The sequence below is a fragment of the Salvelinus fontinalis genome, chromosome 11, assembly GCF_029448725.1.
Source record: "Salvelinus fontinalis isolate EN_2023a chromosome 11, ASM2944872v1, whole genome shotgun sequence".
NCBI lineage: Eukaryota > Metazoa > Chordata > Actinopteri > Salmoniformes > Salmonidae > Salvelinus > Salvelinus fontinalis.
In genome coordinates this window covers 40,843,971-40,863,970 of record NC_074675.1, presented here as the reverse complement: position 1 = coordinate 40,863,970, position 20,000 = coordinate 40,843,971, and the positions used below count along the sequence as shown (strand labels likewise).

At 43.9% G+C, this 20,000-nt stretch overlaps 1 protein-coding gene across 1 annotated transcript in view; it reads left to right on the top strand.

Moving 5' to 3' along the window:
* The window catches only part of LOC129866089 (solute carrier family 12 member 9-like), a 54,350-nt gene extending 41,953 nt beyond the window's left edge, over nucleotides 1-12,397 (top strand). The window contains exon 10 of the mRNA XM_055939260.1: nucleotides 11,888-12,397. Coding sequence (XP_055795235.1) covers nucleotides 11,888-12,143 — 256 coding nt within the window. The 3' untranslated portion in view covers nucleotides 12,144-12,397. The remainder of the gene's footprint in view (nucleotides 1-11,887) is intronic.
* The last annotated feature ends 7,603 nt before the right edge of the window (nucleotides 12,398-20,000 follow it).

Sequence of the window (20,000 nt, the reverse complement as noted above, 5' to 3'; positions counted from 1 at the left end):
CATCTCCTCTTTTACCTGCACCAGCTCTCTCCTCATGGTGGCCTTTACCTCCTCAAGCGCTGTGGTAAGGCTCTCTCTCAGCTCCTGGACAGAGATCTTCAGCTGGGTCCTGCACTGGTTGATCTGGTCATGTAGAAGCTCTGTGTCTGGGCTGGTGGTGGTGTAGCTGGGGGGCTGCTCCTTCAGCTCAGTAACCCATACTTCTAACAGAGCCAGCCTGTCTCTCAGCAGGCTGATGGTAGTGTGGTCTTGGCTATGGTGGTTGTAGGCAGGCAGGGGGGGAGGATAGTCCTGCTGTTGGGGTGCCTGAGGTGAGCGGAGAGGTCGGGTGCTGTCCTTGTCTTTTTTGCTTTCCACCATTTTCCTTAGAGTGTGGAAGTCCTGCACAAAAGAGCTGAGTGCAGCCTCACTGCCCTGGACCATGACCGTGTGTTTCTGGTACATGTTTACCATCAGAAACCTGTTTTCCTGGTCCTTATTGCTGTCCTCAAATATGGATTTGCCTTCCCTTGCAGATGCCTTTCTTTGTGGTATAGCAGAAATGCCTGGTTACAGTTGTATGCCAGCCAGTAGTGTGGTCTGTGTAAAGTAGCAGTCCTGTTTTGTGAGCAGTCGGCAAACAACGTTTCTGGGTTCTCCCTCAGAATTCTGTGTTTAAAATGGATTCTTCCCTTCTCTGATTTGATTTCTGCTGGGTATTCAAAAAAGGGGGGGGGTGGAAAGTCGTGTCTCTGCTGCTGCTGGTGCTGCTAGCGCTGCCTCAGTGGCCATGTTGCTATGGTTACCACCAGTAAACAGTTGGAGCTAGACGGTAAGCTAGCTGACAGATTTGAATTTGGCTAGCTACAACGATGAAGATTGACAGAGAGTGAGTTAAAAGACCAATCTTTACCTCCTGTGTTGATTTTCAGTGGTACAATTGGATTACCTATACATCTTTTGCTAATTTAATCGTGTCAGTCTCGCTCTTAACAATCAGAAAGTTATAACAAGTCAGGAGCTGTTCTTCTGCATGACTTCTCTCTCTCAATAATTTATTTTTTCTCTTTCCTCCGTCTCTCTCTTTCCTCCGTCTCTCTCTCTCTTTCCTTTGTCTCTCTCTCTCTTTCCTTCGTCTCTCTCTCTTTCCTTCGTCTCTCTCTCTTTCCTTCGTCTCTCTCTCTCTTTCCTTCGTCTCTCTCTCTCTTTCCTTCGTCTCTCTCTCTCTTTCCTCCGTCTCTCTCTCTCTTTCCTCCGTCTCTCTCTCTCTCGCTTTCCTCCGTCTCTCTCTCTCTCTCTTTCCTCCGTCTCTCTCTCTCTCTCTTTCCTCCGTCTCTCTCTCTCTCTCTCTTTCCTCCGTCTCTCTCTCTCTCTCTTTCCTCCGTCTCTCTCTCTCTCTCTTTCCTCCGTCTCTCTCTCTCTCTCTTTCCTCCGTCTCTCTCTCTCTCTCTTTCCTCCGTCTCTCTCTCTCTCTCTTTCCTCCGTCTCTCTCTCTCTCTCTTTCCTCCGTCTCTCTCTCTCTCTCTTTCCTCCGTCTCTCTCTCTCTCTCTTTCCTCCGTCTCTCTCTCTCTCTCTTTCCTCCGTCTCTCTCTCTCTCTCTTTCCTCCGTCTCTCTCTCTCTCTTTCCTCCGTCTCTCTCTCTCTCTTTCCTCCGTCTCTCTATCTCTCTCTCTCTTTCCTCCGTCTCTCTATCTCTCTCTCTCTTTCCTCCGTCTCTCTATCTCTCTCTCTCTTTCCTCCGTCTCTCTATCTCTCTCTCTCTATCTCTCTCTCTCTCTTTCCTCCGTCTCTCTCTCTCTCTTTCCTCCGTCTCTCTCTCTCTCTTTCCTCCGTCTCTCTCTCTCTCTTTCCTCCGTCTCTCTCTCTCTCTTTCCTCCGTCTCTCTCTCTCTCTCTCTCTCTCTTTCCTCCGTCTCTCTCTCTCTCTCTCTCTCTTTCCTCTCTCTCTCTCTCTCTTTCCTCCCTCTCTCTCTCTCTCTCTTTCCTCCCTCTCTCTCTCTCTCTCTTTCCTCCGTCTCTCTCTCTTTCTCTCGCTCGCCTCCATATCTCCTCCCCCCCGCCGTCTCGCTCTGGTTCTCTCTCCTCTTCCTTTCACACACATGCTGCCCCCCTCCCTGTCTGATGGTGTTGAGTGTGTTAGTGTCCCACTGTATGCCAGCTGGGTGTCGTGGCCACGTGCTAATTAAGACATAAACTGTCCACTGCTCCCAGCTGCACATCTCAGAAGGGATGCAGATAAGTGTGTGTTGAATATGGTGAATCCTTAAACATTGATGTGTGCTATGGCTGCACAATTAATCTAATTTGTATCTAAATTGTGATATTGATGTGCAATATCCACAGCACACACACAAAGACCCACCCCCTTTCACTCCAGCAGGCAGCACAGTTCAGTTAGTCTAGATAATCATTACCTAGATAATCATGTCGTGCAGCTCTAATGTATGCTGTTAATGATGTGTGCCTGGGTAGGTATGTGGACACATCTGTGTATCACAACTACTTTTTCATAGAGGGGAAACTATCTCTAGAAGTTCCTGCATCCCTGTACTTCTCTGTCCATATCAGTGCTTGTCCATGTGTCAAGGGTATATAAAGTGAACAAAGTTTTATATAGAGTTAACCAAACTTTTCCCACCCTCTGTATCTCCCTCCCTATTGGCCGATGGGATTCGGGCGGGGTGCTGATAAGGCGCGTGGTTGGCTGGCTGCTGTGGGGCACTTCCTTAATTCTATTAGCCTGTTGTTGCTGCTGTTGTCGCAGGGCTGGTATTGGGTGTTTGTTGTGTTCCCTGCGTCTCTTTCCTGCTGGAAATAATTTAAAGACATTTAGTGCGTCTCTCCCCTGAGAACTGCTCTGTAATTAGCATAACTCGTTTAGCAGAAATATTTCCTCTTTCCCCTAAATTTGACACACGGGTGTTTTAGCTGACAGGAAGCGGGCTACTGAATTATGATGTAGCGGAAGAGCTGTCCGCTTGTTAAGTGTGTGCGTGTGTCCTCTGTGTGTGAGAAAAGCGTGTAAAGGGATGTGGGAAATGGTGTGTGTGTTTCCACTGTGTCCACTGTGTCCAACACACTCCTCTTCATCTTTCTGTATGTGTGTTTAAAGGGCCATGAAACGGCTGTTGGCTGCAGCTTTATCAGTAAATGGCCCCAGTTTTTTTAGAGCCCTCCTCTGGGTCAGTATGTTCTACTACTGATGGGACTGACTACTGGGTTTAGACTGGAGGACAGGGCTGAGTGGCTTAGACACACACACAGGCTATATTTTTGAGTAAGACTTGAAGGCCAGGCTCCATTATTAATGTTATTAACATGCAGTCAGTCTGAGTGTACATTTTGTGAAGGTTACTCTAATTACTTCTAAAATGACATGTAATGTGTGAATGAGCACACACTGACATTGTATTTATAGATCTGCCAGCTTTGTGTGCACTTGAGTCAAGTGTGTGTTTGCAGAGCGAGGGTGTTTTAAGGTGATGGTCGGCCATAACACAGTTATGTCATCTAGTCATGATGTGTCTTTTGGCTGGCTGCCGTGTCCCCTCTCTCCCTCTCTCAATACTTGATGGTGGACATTATTTTTTTGCTAATGTCAGCAAAGTGACATCAGTCATTGGGAAATGATTGGTAGCAAAGTGACATCAGTCATTGGGGTCATTGGGAAATGATTGGTAGCAAAGTGACATCAGTCATTGGGAAATGATTGGTATGCGAGAGAGGAGGGGAGAGACAAGGGGAGTGCCAGCGACGCACTGCCACTAATGAGAGAGGGATTAAAGAGACCAAAGGAGAGAGTGAAAGAAAGGGAGAGCAGGCAGGTTGAGCTTTTAACATAATGACTCTCCAGCAGGGAGGGAGAGAAAGAAAGAGAGGAGTGGATATCGAGTAAGAGGGACTGTGAGAGAAGGGCGGGTGTAAGATTGAAAGTAAGACATTGGGGGTGACATAAATGATGTGAAATTAGAGCTAAAACAAATGGAAAGTGTGGAGAGAAAGTTGAGCAAACATTAAAGGAAAGAAGATCTACACATATATATATATATATATACTGCTCAAAAAAATAAAGGTAACACTTAAACAACACAATGTAACTCCAAGTCAATCACACTTCTGTGAAATCAAACTGTCCACTTAGGAAGCAACACTGATTGACAATAAATTTCACATGCTGTTGTGCAAATGGAATAGACAAAAGGTGGAAATTATAGGCAATTAGCAAGACACCCCCCAAAACAGGAGTGATTCTGCAGGTGGTGACCACAGACCACTTCTCAGTTCCTATGCTTCCTGGCTGATGTTTTGGTCACTTTTGAATGCTGGCGGTGCTCTCACTCTAGTGGTAGCATGAGACGGAGTCTACAACCCACACAAGTGGCTCAGGAAGTGCAGTTCATCCAGGATGGCACATCAATGCGAACTGTGGCAAAAAGGTTTGCTGTGTCTGTCAGCGTAGTGTCCAAAGCATGCAGGCGCTACCAGGAGACAGGCCAGTACATCAGGAGACGTGGAGGAGGCCGTAGGAGGGCAACAACCCAGCAGCAGGACCGGTACCTCCGCCTTATTGCAAGGAGGTGCACTGCCAGAGCCCTGCAAAATGACCTCCAGCAGGCCACAAATGTGCATGTGTCAGCATATGGTCTCACAAGGGGTCTGAGGATCTCATCTCGGTACCTAATGGCAGTCAGGCTACCTCTGGCGAGCACATGGAGGGCTGTGCGGCCCCAGAAAGAAATGCCACCCCACACCATGACTGACCCATCGCCAAACCGGTCATGCTGGAGGATGTTGCAGGCAGCAGAACGTTCTCCACGGCGTCTCCAGACTCTGTCACGTCTATCACATGTGCTCATGTGCTCAGTGTGAACCTGCTTTCATTTGTGAAGAGCACAGTGCGCCAGTGGCGAATTTGCCAATCTTGGTGTTCTCTGGCAAATGCCAAACGTCCTGCACGGTGTTGGGCTGTAAGCACAACCCCCAACTGTGGACGTCGGGCCCTCATACCACCCTCATGGAGTCTGTTTCTGACGGTTTGAGCAGACACATGCACATTTGTGGCCTGCTGGAGGTCATTTTGCAGGGCGCTGGCAGTGCACCTCCTTGCACAAAGGCGGAGGTAGCGGTCCTGCTGCTGGGTTGTTGCCCTCCTACGGCCTCCTCCACGTCACCTGATGTACTGACCTGTCTCCTGGTAGCGCCTGCATGCTTTGGACACTACGCTGACAGACACAGCAAACCTTTTTGCCACAGTTCGCATTGATGTGCCATCCTGGATGAACTGCACTTCCTGAGCCACTTGTGTGGGTTGTAGACTCCGTCTCATGCTACCACTAGAGTGAGAGCACCGCCAGCATTCAAAAGTGACCAAAACATCAGCCAGGAAGCATAGGAACTGAGAAGTGGTCTGTGGTCACCACCTGCAGAATCACTCCTGTTTTGGGGGGTATCTTGCTAATTGCCTATAATTTCCACCTTTTGTCTATTCCATTTGCACAACAGCATGTGAAATTTATTGTCAATCGGTGTTGCTTCCTAAGTGGACAGTTTGATTTCACAGAAATGTGATTGACTTGGCGTTACATTGTGTTATTTAAGTGTTCCCTTTATTTTCTTGAGCAGTGTATATATAGTGTATATATATATATATATATATATATATATATATATATATATATATATATATATATATATATATATATATATATATACACAAAAGTATGTGGACGCCCCTGTGGACGCCCCTTAAAATAAGAGGATTCGGCTATTTCAGCCACACCTGTTGCTGACCGGTGTATAAAATCAAGAACACGGCCATGCAATCTCCATCGACAAACATTGGCAGTAGAAGGGCCCGTACTGAAGAGATCAGTGACTTTCAACGTGGCACCGTCATATGATGCCGCCTTTCCAACAAGTCAGTTTGTCAAATTTCTGCGCTGCTTGAGCTGCCCCGGTCAACTGTAAGTGCTGTTATTGTGAAGTGGAAACTTCAAGGAGCAACAACGGCTCAGCCGCGAAGTGGTAAGCCACACAAGCTTACAGAACGGAAATGCTGAGTGCTGAAGCGCATAAAGTCGTCTGTCCTCAGTGGCAACACTCACTACTGAGTTCCAAACTGCCTCTGGAAGCAACGTCAGCACAAGGACTGTTCATCGGGAGCTTCATGAAATGGGTTTCCATGGCCGAGCAGCCGCACACAAGCCTAAGGTCACTATGCACAATGCCAAGCATCGGCTGGAGTGGTGTAAAGCTCACCGCGTTCTCTGGAGTGATGAATCTCGCTTCACCATCTGGCAGTCCGACGGAAAAATCTGGGTTTTGCAGATGCCAGGAGAACGCTACCTGCCCCAATGCATAGTGCCAACTGTAAAGTTTGGTGGAGAAGGCATAATGGTCTGGGACTGTTTTCCATGGTTCTTGTCAGGCCCCTTAGTTCCAGTAAAGGGAAATCTTATCAATGCCCCTGTGCACAAAGCGAAGTCCATACAGAAATGGTTTGTCGAGATCGGTGTGGAAGAACTTGACTGGCCTGCACAAAGCCCAGACCTCAGCCCCATAGAGCACCTTTGGTAATAATTGAAACGCCTACTGCAAGCCAGGCCTAATCGCCCAACATCAGTGCCCGACCTCACTAATGCTCTTGTGGCTGAATGGATACAAGTCTCCACAGCAATGTTCCAACATCTAGTGGAAAGTCTTCCCAGAAGATTGGAGGCTGTTATAGCAGCAAAGAGGGGACCAACTCCATATTAATGCCCATGATTTTGGAATGAGATGTTCGACAAGCAGGTGTCCACATACTTTTAACCATGTAGTTTATTTCACTCTCCTCTGGTGATGGAGATAACGGTGCAGTCATTACCCTCCTCTCCTTTTCCAATCTTCTCTATCTCTCCATCACATTTTAGCGGGAGCTACTTATCAATTAGCGCTCGGGTGCGTTCCACTCTGTTAATGAAGCTAAGTCTTTTAGTGTAGCCTAGCTCTCCCAGCTGGGCCTGGGCCTGTTCATTTGGACTGTAATTACAGTAGCTAGCCTTAATAGCTGTTTATCTGCTGAAGATGTTATTGCAGGAGATTGGGGTCGCTACGTGATCAATGACCCTACCTTTGTCTGCACCTATCTTCATGGGGAGCTCAGGTGTGACACACACACATACATCACATTAACACACACATGCATCAAACACATGCAAATGCATACATCAGACACACTCACACTCATTGACACACACACACATACAGTGCATTCGGAAAGTGATCAGACACCTTGACTTTTCCCACAATTTGTTACGTTACAGCCTTATTCTAAAATTGATTGAATATTTTTTTTGTCAATCTACACACAATACCTCAATGACAAAGCAAAACCACTTTTTTTTTTTGCAAATGTAATAAAAATACAAATGGGAGGGGTGGAAATATTTGAGGTATGTCCTCAGTGCTAATTTCAGACAGCGCTGATAGGGATATTTAAGATTAACCAAAAGCTAGTTTTGCCGGTAACCCAGTTGGTTATGTTATGAATTTTGACCGTGGAAACGCAGCCTATCCATCCGTGACGCACACTGCCCATATGAACATGGAGCAAGACCAGCCTAAGGTGCTTTTGGTGCCTGTGTTCTTTGTATTTAGAAACAAATAAACTATTTTTTTTGTTTTTTATTTGGCATAGCCTCCCCTCTCAATGAAGGCTTTTTTTGTCCTGCTCAATGCAATCGCAAAGTAGTCTAAAGGGTTTGGTTCCTGAGATCGCTTGGAAATAAATCTTAATCACCAACGCTTTATTAAAATATAAAGTTTGAGAGGAGTTAAACGGTGAACTGAAATTCCCTTTTTACCAATGCATTGCAGGCAGGCCCACATTATTTTGGCCATGCAGGTCCTGTTTTGGACGTGTGTAAAACCCTGTCCATGATGTACGTGCACATGCCCATCATGAAACGACAGATGTGAACCTCGTATTTAGAAGTTATCTGTAACCTGTAACAATTGCTTGTGTTCGGTTTCATACACTGAATTACCAAAAGTATGTGGACAACTGCTCCTCAAACGTCTCATTCCAAAATCATGGGCATTAATATGGAGTTGGTCCCCCCTTTGCTGCTATAACAGCCTCCATTCTTCTGGAAAGGCTTTCCACTAGATGTTGGAACATTGCTGCGGGGACTTGTATCCATTCAGCCACAAGAGCATTAGTGAGGTTGGAACTGATGTTGGGCGATTAGGCCTGGCTCGCAGTCGGCGTTCCAATTCATCCCAAAGGTGTTCACTGGGTTGCGGTCTGGGCTCTGTGAAGACCAGTCAAGTTCTTCCATATCAATCTCAACTAATCATTTCTGTATGGACTTCACTTTGTGCACGGGAGCATTGTCATGCTGAAACAGGAAAGGGCCTTCACCAAACTGTTGCCACAAAGTTGGAAGCACAGAGTCGTCTAGAATGTAATTTGTATGCTATAGCATTAAAATTTCCCTTCACTGGAACTAAGGGGCCTAGCCCGAACCATGAAAAACAGCCCCAGACCATTATTCCTCCTCCACCAAACTTTACAGTTGGCACAGGTAGCGTTCCCCTGGCATCCGCCAAGCCCAGATTTGTCAGTTGGACTGTCATATGGTGAAGGGTGGTTCATCTCTACAGAGAATGCATTTCCACTGCTCCAGAGTCCAATGGTGTTGAGCTTTACACCGCTCCAACCGACGCTTGACATTGTGCATGGTGAACTTAGGCTTGCGTTTGGCTGCTCGGCCATGGAAACCCATTTCATGAAGCTCCCAATGAACAGTTATTGTTCTGACCTTGCTTCCAGAGGCAGTTTGGAACTCTGTAATGAATGTTGCAACCGAGGACAGATGATTGTTACGTGCTTTAGCACTCAGCGGTCCCGTTCTGTGAGCTTGTGTGGCCTACCACTTCACAGCTGATCCGTTGTTGCTCCTAGATGTTTCCACTTCACAATAACAGCACTTACAGTTGACCGGGGCAGCTCTAGCAGGGCAGGAATGTAACAAACTGACTTGTTGGAAAGGTGGCATCCTATGACGGTGCCACGTTGAAAGTCACTGAGCTCTTCAGTAAGGCCATTCTACTGCCAATGTTTGTCTATGGAGATTGAATGGCTGTGTGCTCGATTTTATACACCTGTCAGCAACGAGTGTGGCTGAAATAGCCAAATCCACGTATTTATTTACTTAACCTTTTTTTAAATAGGCCATCACACTTACAGGCACCATATTTTCTCCCTGTGGGCATAGAATATTAAAACAACGCAGACTATGGAGGGTTTTACGCACATCCAAACGTTTCACAGTAGCTGTACAAAGATCCAATATACAAAGAAAGGGAGAATGTCCACTCACTGTTATACTGCTCCCAAATAGGCCTGTGTTTTATGAACATAATCAGAACCATCTTACAGATCAGATCACATTCACACATCTCCAGAAGTTGCATTGCATGTACGCCACGGACATTGTCACAATAACAACAGGAAGGAGAACTATTCTAATGAGATTGCTTGTTTTTCTTTTATATTACAACAAATCCTTTTTTTTTCTTTTTTTTTTTCAACAATAAATGTAAAAATGTAATGATATCCTAAAATCGGCATGATAAAAAACACACTGCTGTTAAACCAGCCTTCGTTATACAGTAGTAGGCCTAAGGGAGGGGTTGGTTTTGAAAAAACACGATATTTATATATACAAAAGTATGTGGACACCCCTCCCGAGTGGCGCAGCTCAGTGCTAGAGGCCTCACTACAGACCCTGGTTCGATTCCAGGCTGTATCACAACCGGTCGTGGCTGGGAGTCCCAAAGGGCGGCGCACAATTGGCCCAGCGTCGTTAGGGTTTGGCCAGGGTAGGCCGTCATTGTAAATAAGAATTTGTTCTTAACTGACTTGCCTAATTAAAACAAGTTGTTTTGATTAGAATTATTTATGTTTTTAAACCTTATCAAAGATTAAATTATTCTTCCTCATTGATGTTTGGCATGTCCATGCTCAGCCGTAATGCAATTTATAGTAGGTCTAGCATCTATGTCCGTGTGAATGCTATTGAATCCATGCAATTAATTAGAACAATGTGGATGCAAATAGGTTCAAGTTAATGCATTTAGCATAGATAGGTCTACATTTTGTTATTTCATTTCTATAAGCTATTTAACAAACTATAACAGACTAACTTTGGAATTGAGTTGATTCCAAGGCAATACATAAAAGACCGTAAATACACAACTTGAAGCAACCAAACGTTTCACAATGGAGCATGTTCTGATTGGCCAGTGAGGGGCCACGCCTCAACACACCCACAACTTGTTTATTCCTCAAAACCCAGCAAGTGCGCTGATAATTGTGATAGTGAAAATGGAAGAAAATATTCCTGACACACCCTTGAACCTATAGCACTACGGTCTGCTCTTAGATTTACCATTTCGTACGGTTTGTTAAATTAGAGCCCTCAATGTTTGTTTTCTTGGGAAGCTGTGAGTGTTATTATATGATACAATAGCAGTACTTGTTACATTACAACTTGTCTAAGTCCTGTCATCAACAGATTTCAGGCAGTGTGTGTCTGGATTGACTGCATTGTTTGACTGGAATGTTGGAATATTGGCAGTCCTCTAAAACTGTCTGGCTAACAAACATAAAGTGCAGATCAATTCTTCAAATTCATTATTTGTTACTATCTTAACACACCACTGGAAATCTATGGTTGACCAACTCCCTGACTAAAATGGCTGACCGTAATCAAATCAAATTGAAGTTTATTGGTCACGTACACAGTTCAGCAAGTGTTATAGCGGTGCAGCAAAATGCTTATGTTACTAGCTCCTAACAATGCAGTCAACTGTCAAACAGCTAGAATATTTTTTTTTAAATGCAATCGATACATATTTACACAAGCTAAACTAAGAATGACGTGAACAGCAGTGGACACACTGAGTGTAGAAAACATTATGAGCACCTTCCTAATATTGAGTTGAACCCCTTTTGCCCTCAGAACAGCCTCAATTCGTTGGCATGGACTCTGGTCGAAAGCGTTCCACAGGGATGCTGGACCATGTTGACTCCAATGCTTCCCACAGTTGTCAAGTTGGCTGGATGTCCTTTGGACCATTCTTGATACACGGGAAACAGTTGAGTGTGAAAAACCCAGCAGCGTTGCAGTTCTTGACACACTCAAACCGGTGCACCTGGCATCTACTATCATGCCCCTACTATCAAAGGCACTTCAATATTTTGACTTGCCCATTCACCTTCTGAATGGCACACATACACAATCCATGCCTCAGTTGTCGCAAGGCTTCAAAATCCTTATTTAACCTGTCTCCTCCCCTTCACCTACACTGATTTGAAGTGGATTTAACAAGTGGCATCAATAAGGGATCATAGCTTTCACTTGGATTCACCTTGTCATTCTGCCATGGAAAGGGCAGGTGTGGCTAAGGTTTTATACACTCAGTTTTTATTAGTGAGCTATGTTAAGAATCCAGTATATAAATAAATATGTGGTGTGTAGGTTCCTGTCCATTCTAGTATAATAATTATATGCTCACAAACACATTAACTAACACACACACTCATTTACTCTCTCTCTAATTCACACAATGCATGTACACTGCACACTGAACTGTACACCTTTCTATAGATGCAGTTCGTCTAAGACTGAATGAGTTTGTGCACAAAAACACAACGGATAATTAACCCAATCACTTTCTATACACTGACTCACCTCCAGTTGTTTATCATGCTTAGAGCTTTACGTTTACTTAGATTGCTCGTGTGTGAGCGAGCGAGAGAGTGGGGAAAGCGAGAGAGAAAAAATAAGATAATTTGCTTCTCTAAAAGCACATGCATTTGCAAAGGTGTGTGTGTAAACCCTCTCCCCTCTCCCTCCAGGCCCACCTTCCGTTACTTCACTTGGCACACCTGTGTGCTGGGCATCGTGGGCTGTGCTATCATGATGTTCCTGATCAACGCTATCTACGCCTCAGCTTCCATCGCCTTCATGCTGCTACTACTGCTGCTCATCCACTACCTCAGCCCTAGCAGCAGCTGGGGCTATATCAGCCAGGCTCTCATCTTCCACCAGGTACACACACACTTCTGTGCTACATCCACTACCTCAGCTACATCAGTCTACAGAACATTATGACATGACATCATCCAGTAGGGTTGGGCAGTATCCAGGTTTTCACATCGTTTTACTGTCCTTCTCTCATCTCGGAATTTACGCTATTACCAGTTTCGTATACAAGGGGGCCAAAAAAAAATCTCATTGCGTCTACCAGAATGCTAACAAAATTAGCACAAGTAATAACTAATTTCCATGGAAGCTGCTAGCTAAGTATGTTAACGAGCACAAATGAAAATAAATGAATTACAAAGACAGGCACTCTAGCTCATAAAATTATACATACAGTGCATTCGGGAAGTATTCAGACCCCTTGACCTTTTCCATATTCTGTCAGCCTTATTCTAAAATGGATTCAATTGATTTTTTTTCTCCAAATCAAAAACAGGTTTTTAGAAATGTATGCAAATGTATATATAAAACAATATATATATATATATATATATATATATATATATATATATATATATATATAACATTTACATAAGTATTCAAACCCATTACTCAGTACTTTGTTGAAGCACCTTTTGGCAGTTATTATCTATTTTCAGGTCTCTACAGAGATGTTTGATCGGGTTCAAGTCCGGGCTCTGGCTGGGCCACTCAAGGACATTCAGAGACTTGTACAGAAGCCACTCCTGCGTTGTCTTGGCTGTGTGATTAGGGTCGTTGTCATGTGGAAGGTGAACCACCCCAGTCTGAGGTCCTAGGCGCTCTGGAGCAGGTGTTCATCAAGGATCTCTCTGTACTTTTCTCAGTTCATCTTTCCCTCGATCCTGACTAGTTTCCCAGTGCCTGCCGCTGAAAAACATCCCCACAGCATGATGCTGCCGTCTGCCACCACCATGCTTCACCATAAGGATGGTGTCAGGTTTCCTCCAGACGTGACACTTGGCATTCAGGCCAAGTAGTTCAATCTTGTTTTCATCATTCCAGAGAATCTTGTTTCTCATGGTCTAAGTCTTTTACATTCCTTTTAGCAAACTAAGCGGGCTGTCATGTGCCTTTTACTGAGGAGTTGCTTCCGTCTGGGCACTCTACCATAAAGGCCTGATTGGTGGAGTGCTGCAGAGATGGCCGTCCTTCTGGAAGGTTCTCCCATCTCCACAGAGGAACTCTGTCAGAGTGACCATCGGGTTCTGGGTCAACTTCAAGGCCCTTCTCCCCCAATTGCTCAGTTTGGCCAGGCGGCCATCTCTAGGAAGAGTCTTGGTGGTTCCAAACTTCTTCCATTTAAGAATGATGGAGGACACTGTGTTCTTGTGGACCTTCAATACTGCAGAAATGTTTTGTTACCCTTCCCCAGATCCGTGCCTCGACACAAGCCTGTCTCAGAGCTCTACAGACAATTCCTTCGACCTCATGGCTTGGTTTTTGCTCTGACATGCACTGTCAACTGCGGGACTTTATATAGACAGGTGTCTCTTTCCAAATCATGTCCAATCGATTGAATTTACCACAGGTGGACATCAAGTTGTAGAAACATATCACAAGGATGATCAATGGAAACAGAGTGCACCTGAGCTCAATGTTGAGTCTCATAGCAAAGTGTCTGAATACTTTTTATGTAAATAAGGTATTTCTGTTTTTTATTTTTAATACATTTGCAAACATTTCTAAAAACCTGATTTTGCTTTGTCATGTGGTACTGTGTGCAGATTGAGGATGATTTTTTATTTAATCCATTTTAGAATAAGGCTGCAACAAAATGTGGAAAAGAGGAATGTCTGAATACTTACCGAATCCACTGTAGGTAGGAGCTATCAAATGTTATTGTTGGTGAATTTGGACATGTCAAAGCGAATGTGAACGAGAGACATTGTGCAAAGGAACAAATATTTTTTGCATTGGCAGCTGTACAGAACTCATCCAAAGGGCACAATATGATGCCCTGTCACCATATTAATTCAGCCTTTTACTAAAATAAGTAGCTAGTTAACGCAACCCCTAAGTTTAACGCAGAATTCTGTTTTTCGTGCAAAAAATAAAAACTCATATCTTGCTGCGTTTTGTAAACACAGATATAAAATGCTTCTTGTTGTAATTTCTGTTCGGCATCAGACAAATTTTGTGCTTCAGTTGCACATCTCCACTCAGAGAATTCTCTAACAGGCATTCTATCAGCAGACCGCGTTCTGACTGGTGTGTAGCTACTTTTCTCTGGTACTTTTCTCAGTGTAGCCAGCCTGCTTTTCTCCGGTAAAATGCAATATTAACTTTAAAACATTAGGGGATGTAGCTGTAGCTGGTTCCAGTATGGCACCGACAGAGATGGTCCCTTCGAGTTCTTAGGAAAGTATGAAGTATTTTTATTTTTTTATGTGTTATTTCTTACGTTGTTACCCCAGGAAATCTTAAGTCTTATTACATACAGCCGGGAAGAACTATTGGATATAAGAGGAACGTCAACTTACCAACATTGTGACTAGGAATATGACTTTCCCGAAGCGGATCCTCTGTTCAGACCACCACCCAGGACAATGGAGCGAATTCCAGTAGGCGATCCAAAACAATGACGCCGCAGACGAAGTTTCCACCTGGCCAAGCTCCGTAGACGTGCACGCCGCTCCCGAGTATACTACTAGCCAATGTCCAGTCTCTTGACAGCAAGGTAGACAAATTTCGAGCAAGGGTTGCCTTCCATAGAGATTGTAACATGTCTGTTTCACGGAACATGGCTCTCTCGGGATATGTTGTCGGAATCGTTTCAGCCACCGGGCTTCTCCATGCATCACGACGACGGAGATAAACACCTCTCTGAAGAGGAAGGGCAGGGGTGTATGCTTCATGATTAACAACTCATGGCGTAATCATAACAACATACAGGAACTTCTGCTCACCCGATCAAGAATTCCTTACAATCAACTGCCACCATTTTACCTACCAAGAGAATTCTCGTAAGTTATAGTAACAGCTGTGTACATTCCCCCTCAAGCAGACACCAAGATGGCAATCAAGGAACTTCACTGGACTAGATGAAAACTGGAAACCATACATCCTGAAACTGCATTTGTTGTAACTGGGGATTTTAATAAACCTAAATTCTTCCAGCATATTGATTGCGCTACGCGCAAGTGTAACACCCTTCGCCACTGCTGATCGTGGACTTCAGGAAACAGCAGAGGGAGCACCTCCCTATCCACATCGAAGGCACAGCAGTGGAGAAGGTGGAACGTTTTTTAAGTACACATCAACGACAAACTGAAATGGTACACCCACACAGACAGTGTGGTGAAGAAGGTGCAACAGCGCTTCTTCAACCTCAGGAAGCTGAAGAAATTTGGCTTGTCACCCAAAACCCAATTTTTACAGATGCACAATCGAGAGCATCCTGTCGGGCTGTATCACAGCCTAGTACGGCAACTGCACTGCCTTCAACCGCAAGGCTCTCCAGAGGGTGGTGCGGTCTGCACAACGCATCACTTGTGACAAACTACCTGCCCTCCATGACACCTACAGCACCCAATGTCACAGGAAGGCCAAAAAGATCATCAAAGGACATCAACCACCCGAGCCACTGCCTGTTCACACCGCTACCATCCAGAAGGCGATGTCAGTACAGGTGCATCAAAGCTGGGACGGAGAGGCTGTTTTTTTAGTCTCTCCATCTCAAGGCCAACAGACTGCTAAACATCAATCACCAACTCCGAGACGCTGCTGCCTACATTGAGACCCAATCACTGGACACTTTAAACAATGCACTCTAAATAATTCCACTTTAATAATGTTTGCATATCTTGCATTACTCATCACATGTATATACTATATTTTATACTATCTATTGCACCTTGCCTATGTCGCTCGGCCATCGCTCATCCATATACTTACATGTACATATTCTCATTCACCCCTTTAGATGTGTGTGTATTAGGTAGTTGTCGGGGAATTGTTGGATTACTTGTTAGATATTACTGCGCTTTCGGAACTAGAAGCACAAGCATTTCGCTACACTTGCATTAACACCTGCTAACCATGTGTACAGTTGAAGTCGGAAGTTTAGATACACTTAGGTTGGAGTCATTAAAACTCGTTTTTCAACCACTCCACAAATTTCTTGTTAACAAGCTATAGTTTTGGTAAGTCGTTTAGGACTTCTACTTTGTGCATGACACAAGTCATTTTTCCAACAATTGTTTACAGAGAGATTATTTCACTTATAATTCACTGTATCACTATTCCAGTGGGTCAGAAGTTTACAAGTTTAAGCCGAAGAACACCATCCCAACCATGAAGCACGGGGGTGGCATCTTTATGCTGTGGGGTGCTTTGCTGCAGGAGGGTCTGGTGTACTTCACAAAATAGATAGCATCATGAGAATGGAAAATGATTGAAGCAACATCTCAAGTCATCAGTCAGGAAGTTAAAGCTTGCTCGCAAATGGGTCTTCCAAATGGACAATGACCCCAAGCATACTTCCAAAGTTGTGGCAAAATGGCTTAAGGACAACAAAGCCAAGGTATTGGAGTGGCCATCACAAAGCTCTGACCTCAATTCTATAGAACATTTGTGGGAAGAACTGAAAAAGCGTGTGCGAGCAAGGAGGCCTACAAACCTGACTCAGTTACACCAGCTCTGTCAGGAGGAATTGGCCAAAATTCACCCAACTTATTGTGGGAAGCTTGTGGAAGGCTACCCGAAGTGTTTGACCCAAGTTAAACAATTTAATTGCAATGCTACCAAATACTAATTGAGTGTATGTAAACTTCTGACCCACTGGGAATGTGATGAAATAAATAAAAGCTGAAATAAATCATTCTCTCTACTATTATTGTCGTGGTAATTTCCTGTATTACTCAATGATGAGAGAGCCAACCACGCACAAGTCAGAGTTATATTATAAATTCCATCTTTAATAATATATGAGCTTCACCATAGCCCTTTTTTGACTCTCCGATCAATTCAGTGTCTATAAATGAGCCAAGATACACCCCTCAACTTACGAAGAACCTTTTACTTGAAAGAGGAGTATCCCATAGCTAGATAGCATTAGCTATAATTGATTTTAATCTCGTTCTTGGTACCACTTAATACGAAAACATTACCTCATCCAATGGCATGTATCAATTGTCAATTGTAGATACTCCCATCTCAAATACACCCCCTCCTGGATAAGCTCAGAAAAGACTGAGCCTCTTAGGTCATATACTAGGTCAAGATAAGGGCAACCTCAGAGGGAACATACAATGGTTCTAGACACTGCAATGCTTCTTCCCCCAATGAGAAAAGTAGGGAGTGACTGGCGTACAGACATTGTATGAAATGACTAACTGGTTCCCCATTAATAACGCCATCCCTTCACATGGTTTAGGAATAGTTACAGACACATTCACATAAGAAGACAATGTTCCATTCTGTCCTCCTCCCCTTCTGATATTCTACATAGCACCACATGGTTTAACAGATACATTGACATATGAAGACAAGCCTGACCTCTCCCCTCTCTGGGCCTCAAGTGACTAAGCTCTAGCTCAGAAGTGATAACTGCAACTGCCAACTCTATAGTCCAAAGGGAACCATTCTAATGACATGTATCTCACAAGCATATGATGAAAATAAAACATCTTATCAATAATACCCAATTCATTCTGATTCATCCACGACATTATTCTGACATTTCACATTCTTAAAATAAAGTGGTGATCCTAACTGACCTAAGACAGAGAATTTTTACTAGGATTAAAGGTCAGATATTGTGAAAAACTGAGTTTAAATGTATTTGGCTAAGGTGTATGTAAACTTCCGACTTCAACTGTGTGACAAATCAAATTTGATTTGGCTACATATTTCTATGATAAACATTAGAAATATGGCCATGCATTGTTCTTGAAAAAAAGACCTTGCTTTTTCATTGTAAGCTAATTTACTTGTGTGTTTGCCAGCCAAATAGCGTTGCACTTCGGTTGTCATCTGATGAAAATGAAGCTATTTTCTGGCTCAACTGTTCTGGGGAATTATGCTAAGCTTCACAACGTAAAATAATGTGACGGGTGAAATGAAGAACACAATCAGCTTCATCTCTTAACGTATTGCACAGGTGACTGCAGGTATTAACTTAAAGTAGCTGCAAATATAAAAATGTATGGAGAAACTTCAAACGAATAGTTTCAATGGTATTGGCAATATTGAAAAACCATCCTGTGGCTATTTCCAAATACCCCGGGAATATGGTATATACAATTTATTGCCCAAGCCTATCATCCTGAAGTATTTGTATATTTGTCCTCTATTCTACAAGCCTTTTGCTCTAGTGTTGCCAGGAGGGACTGTTGCCAAGGGGACGGTTGCCAGGGCAGTGAAGTGCCAGGAGCCTGTCAAAAGCTAGGCTGGCCCAGGAGCATTATTACAGCCACTTAACTTATTGAGCCTTTCTCCACTGCTTCCCCTCTCCTCCCTATCCCTCCCCCATCCCCAGGGAGAGGGAAACACGAGGAACGTGGAGACACTTAGTTTAAACTAACTTGTGTGTGTGTGGAGGGATTACGAGGGTGCATGTTTTGGCAGTGCTCAGTATGGATCGGTGCCAACTGGGTGACATTGAGGAAAGACATAGAAGAAGATGGGATTCATGTGATACAGGCAAGGAGATATAAGCTGATAGTCTTCAGGGATGGGGATAGTATTGAAGGAGTGATTGACATGAAAGAAAAAGACATGGGGATGAGTTTCTAGGTGGGCGGATAGAAAATAATGTCGAAGTTAAGAAAAGATGCAAATGCAATGACACAGGGATAGGATGGTGAGAGAGATCACATATTGTCTTAATCCCTCTATCAGAAGACCGTGATGGATGACGAGAGGGTGATGGAGAGGGACTGAGTGAGGGACAGCTGGAGCGGTAGATGAGTGGAGGAGGCAGAAGCACGTTGACTCCAGGAACTCTCTCCGGTTGGCAAACTTTGATAATGATAGTGTTATTATGAGTGTTTAGCATTCTCATCATTAGCAGTATGTACACACACACACACACACACACACACACACACACACACACACACACACACACACACACACACACACACACACACACACACACACACCACCCTGGGAATCAGGAGTAAGAGTTACTGCAGTTGTATTGATCTGTCTTAATTATAGGACTCAATATAAATATATTTGACTGCTTTCAGCCCGACCAGCAGCAGCCACTTTTATGGCAGAGTAAGTTGGCCAATCATTCCTAGTGGCATGAGTTCAGCTGACTATCTCTAATAAAGACACAGGAGGCATACAATCTGTCTAGGAGACATGTTGTTAACTGATATATTCATATGGAGACTACAATTATACGGTTGTTTTCCCACTACAGTACGTTTGATGTGCTCCTACAATGACTGATACGTGGATGACAAAGAGTCATCCAAGTGAACAGTGTTGGATGTAGGCCATGATTGCGAGGTGCACTCGTCGAGCTTCAAACTCCTGAGTAGATCATGGTAATTAAAACATAAATTGGAGCCATTGAAAGGCGCGCGGGAAAGACGGGTCTCTCAGCTAGGGTTATTGATTTCTCTGCATACTTCAAAACAATTGCTCTGATATGTGCACGGTAAAATATAGGAGCCTTTAGATAAAATCAATAGCAAACAAGCCGCTCGACCTCTCCAAACAATGGCCTGTGAATTACAATCAGCCAATTCTGCTGGGATTTGAGGGAGTAGGGAACAGATGACGGCTGCGTCCCAATTGGCATTTCATTCTCTACATAGTGCACTACGTATCTGCACAACCGGTCAAATGTTTTAGAACACCTACTCATTCAAGGGTTTTCTTTATTTTTACTATTTTCTACATTCTAGACTAATAGTGAAAACATCAAAACTATGAAATAACACATAAGGAATCATGTAGTTACCAAAAATGTGTTAAACAAATTAAAAT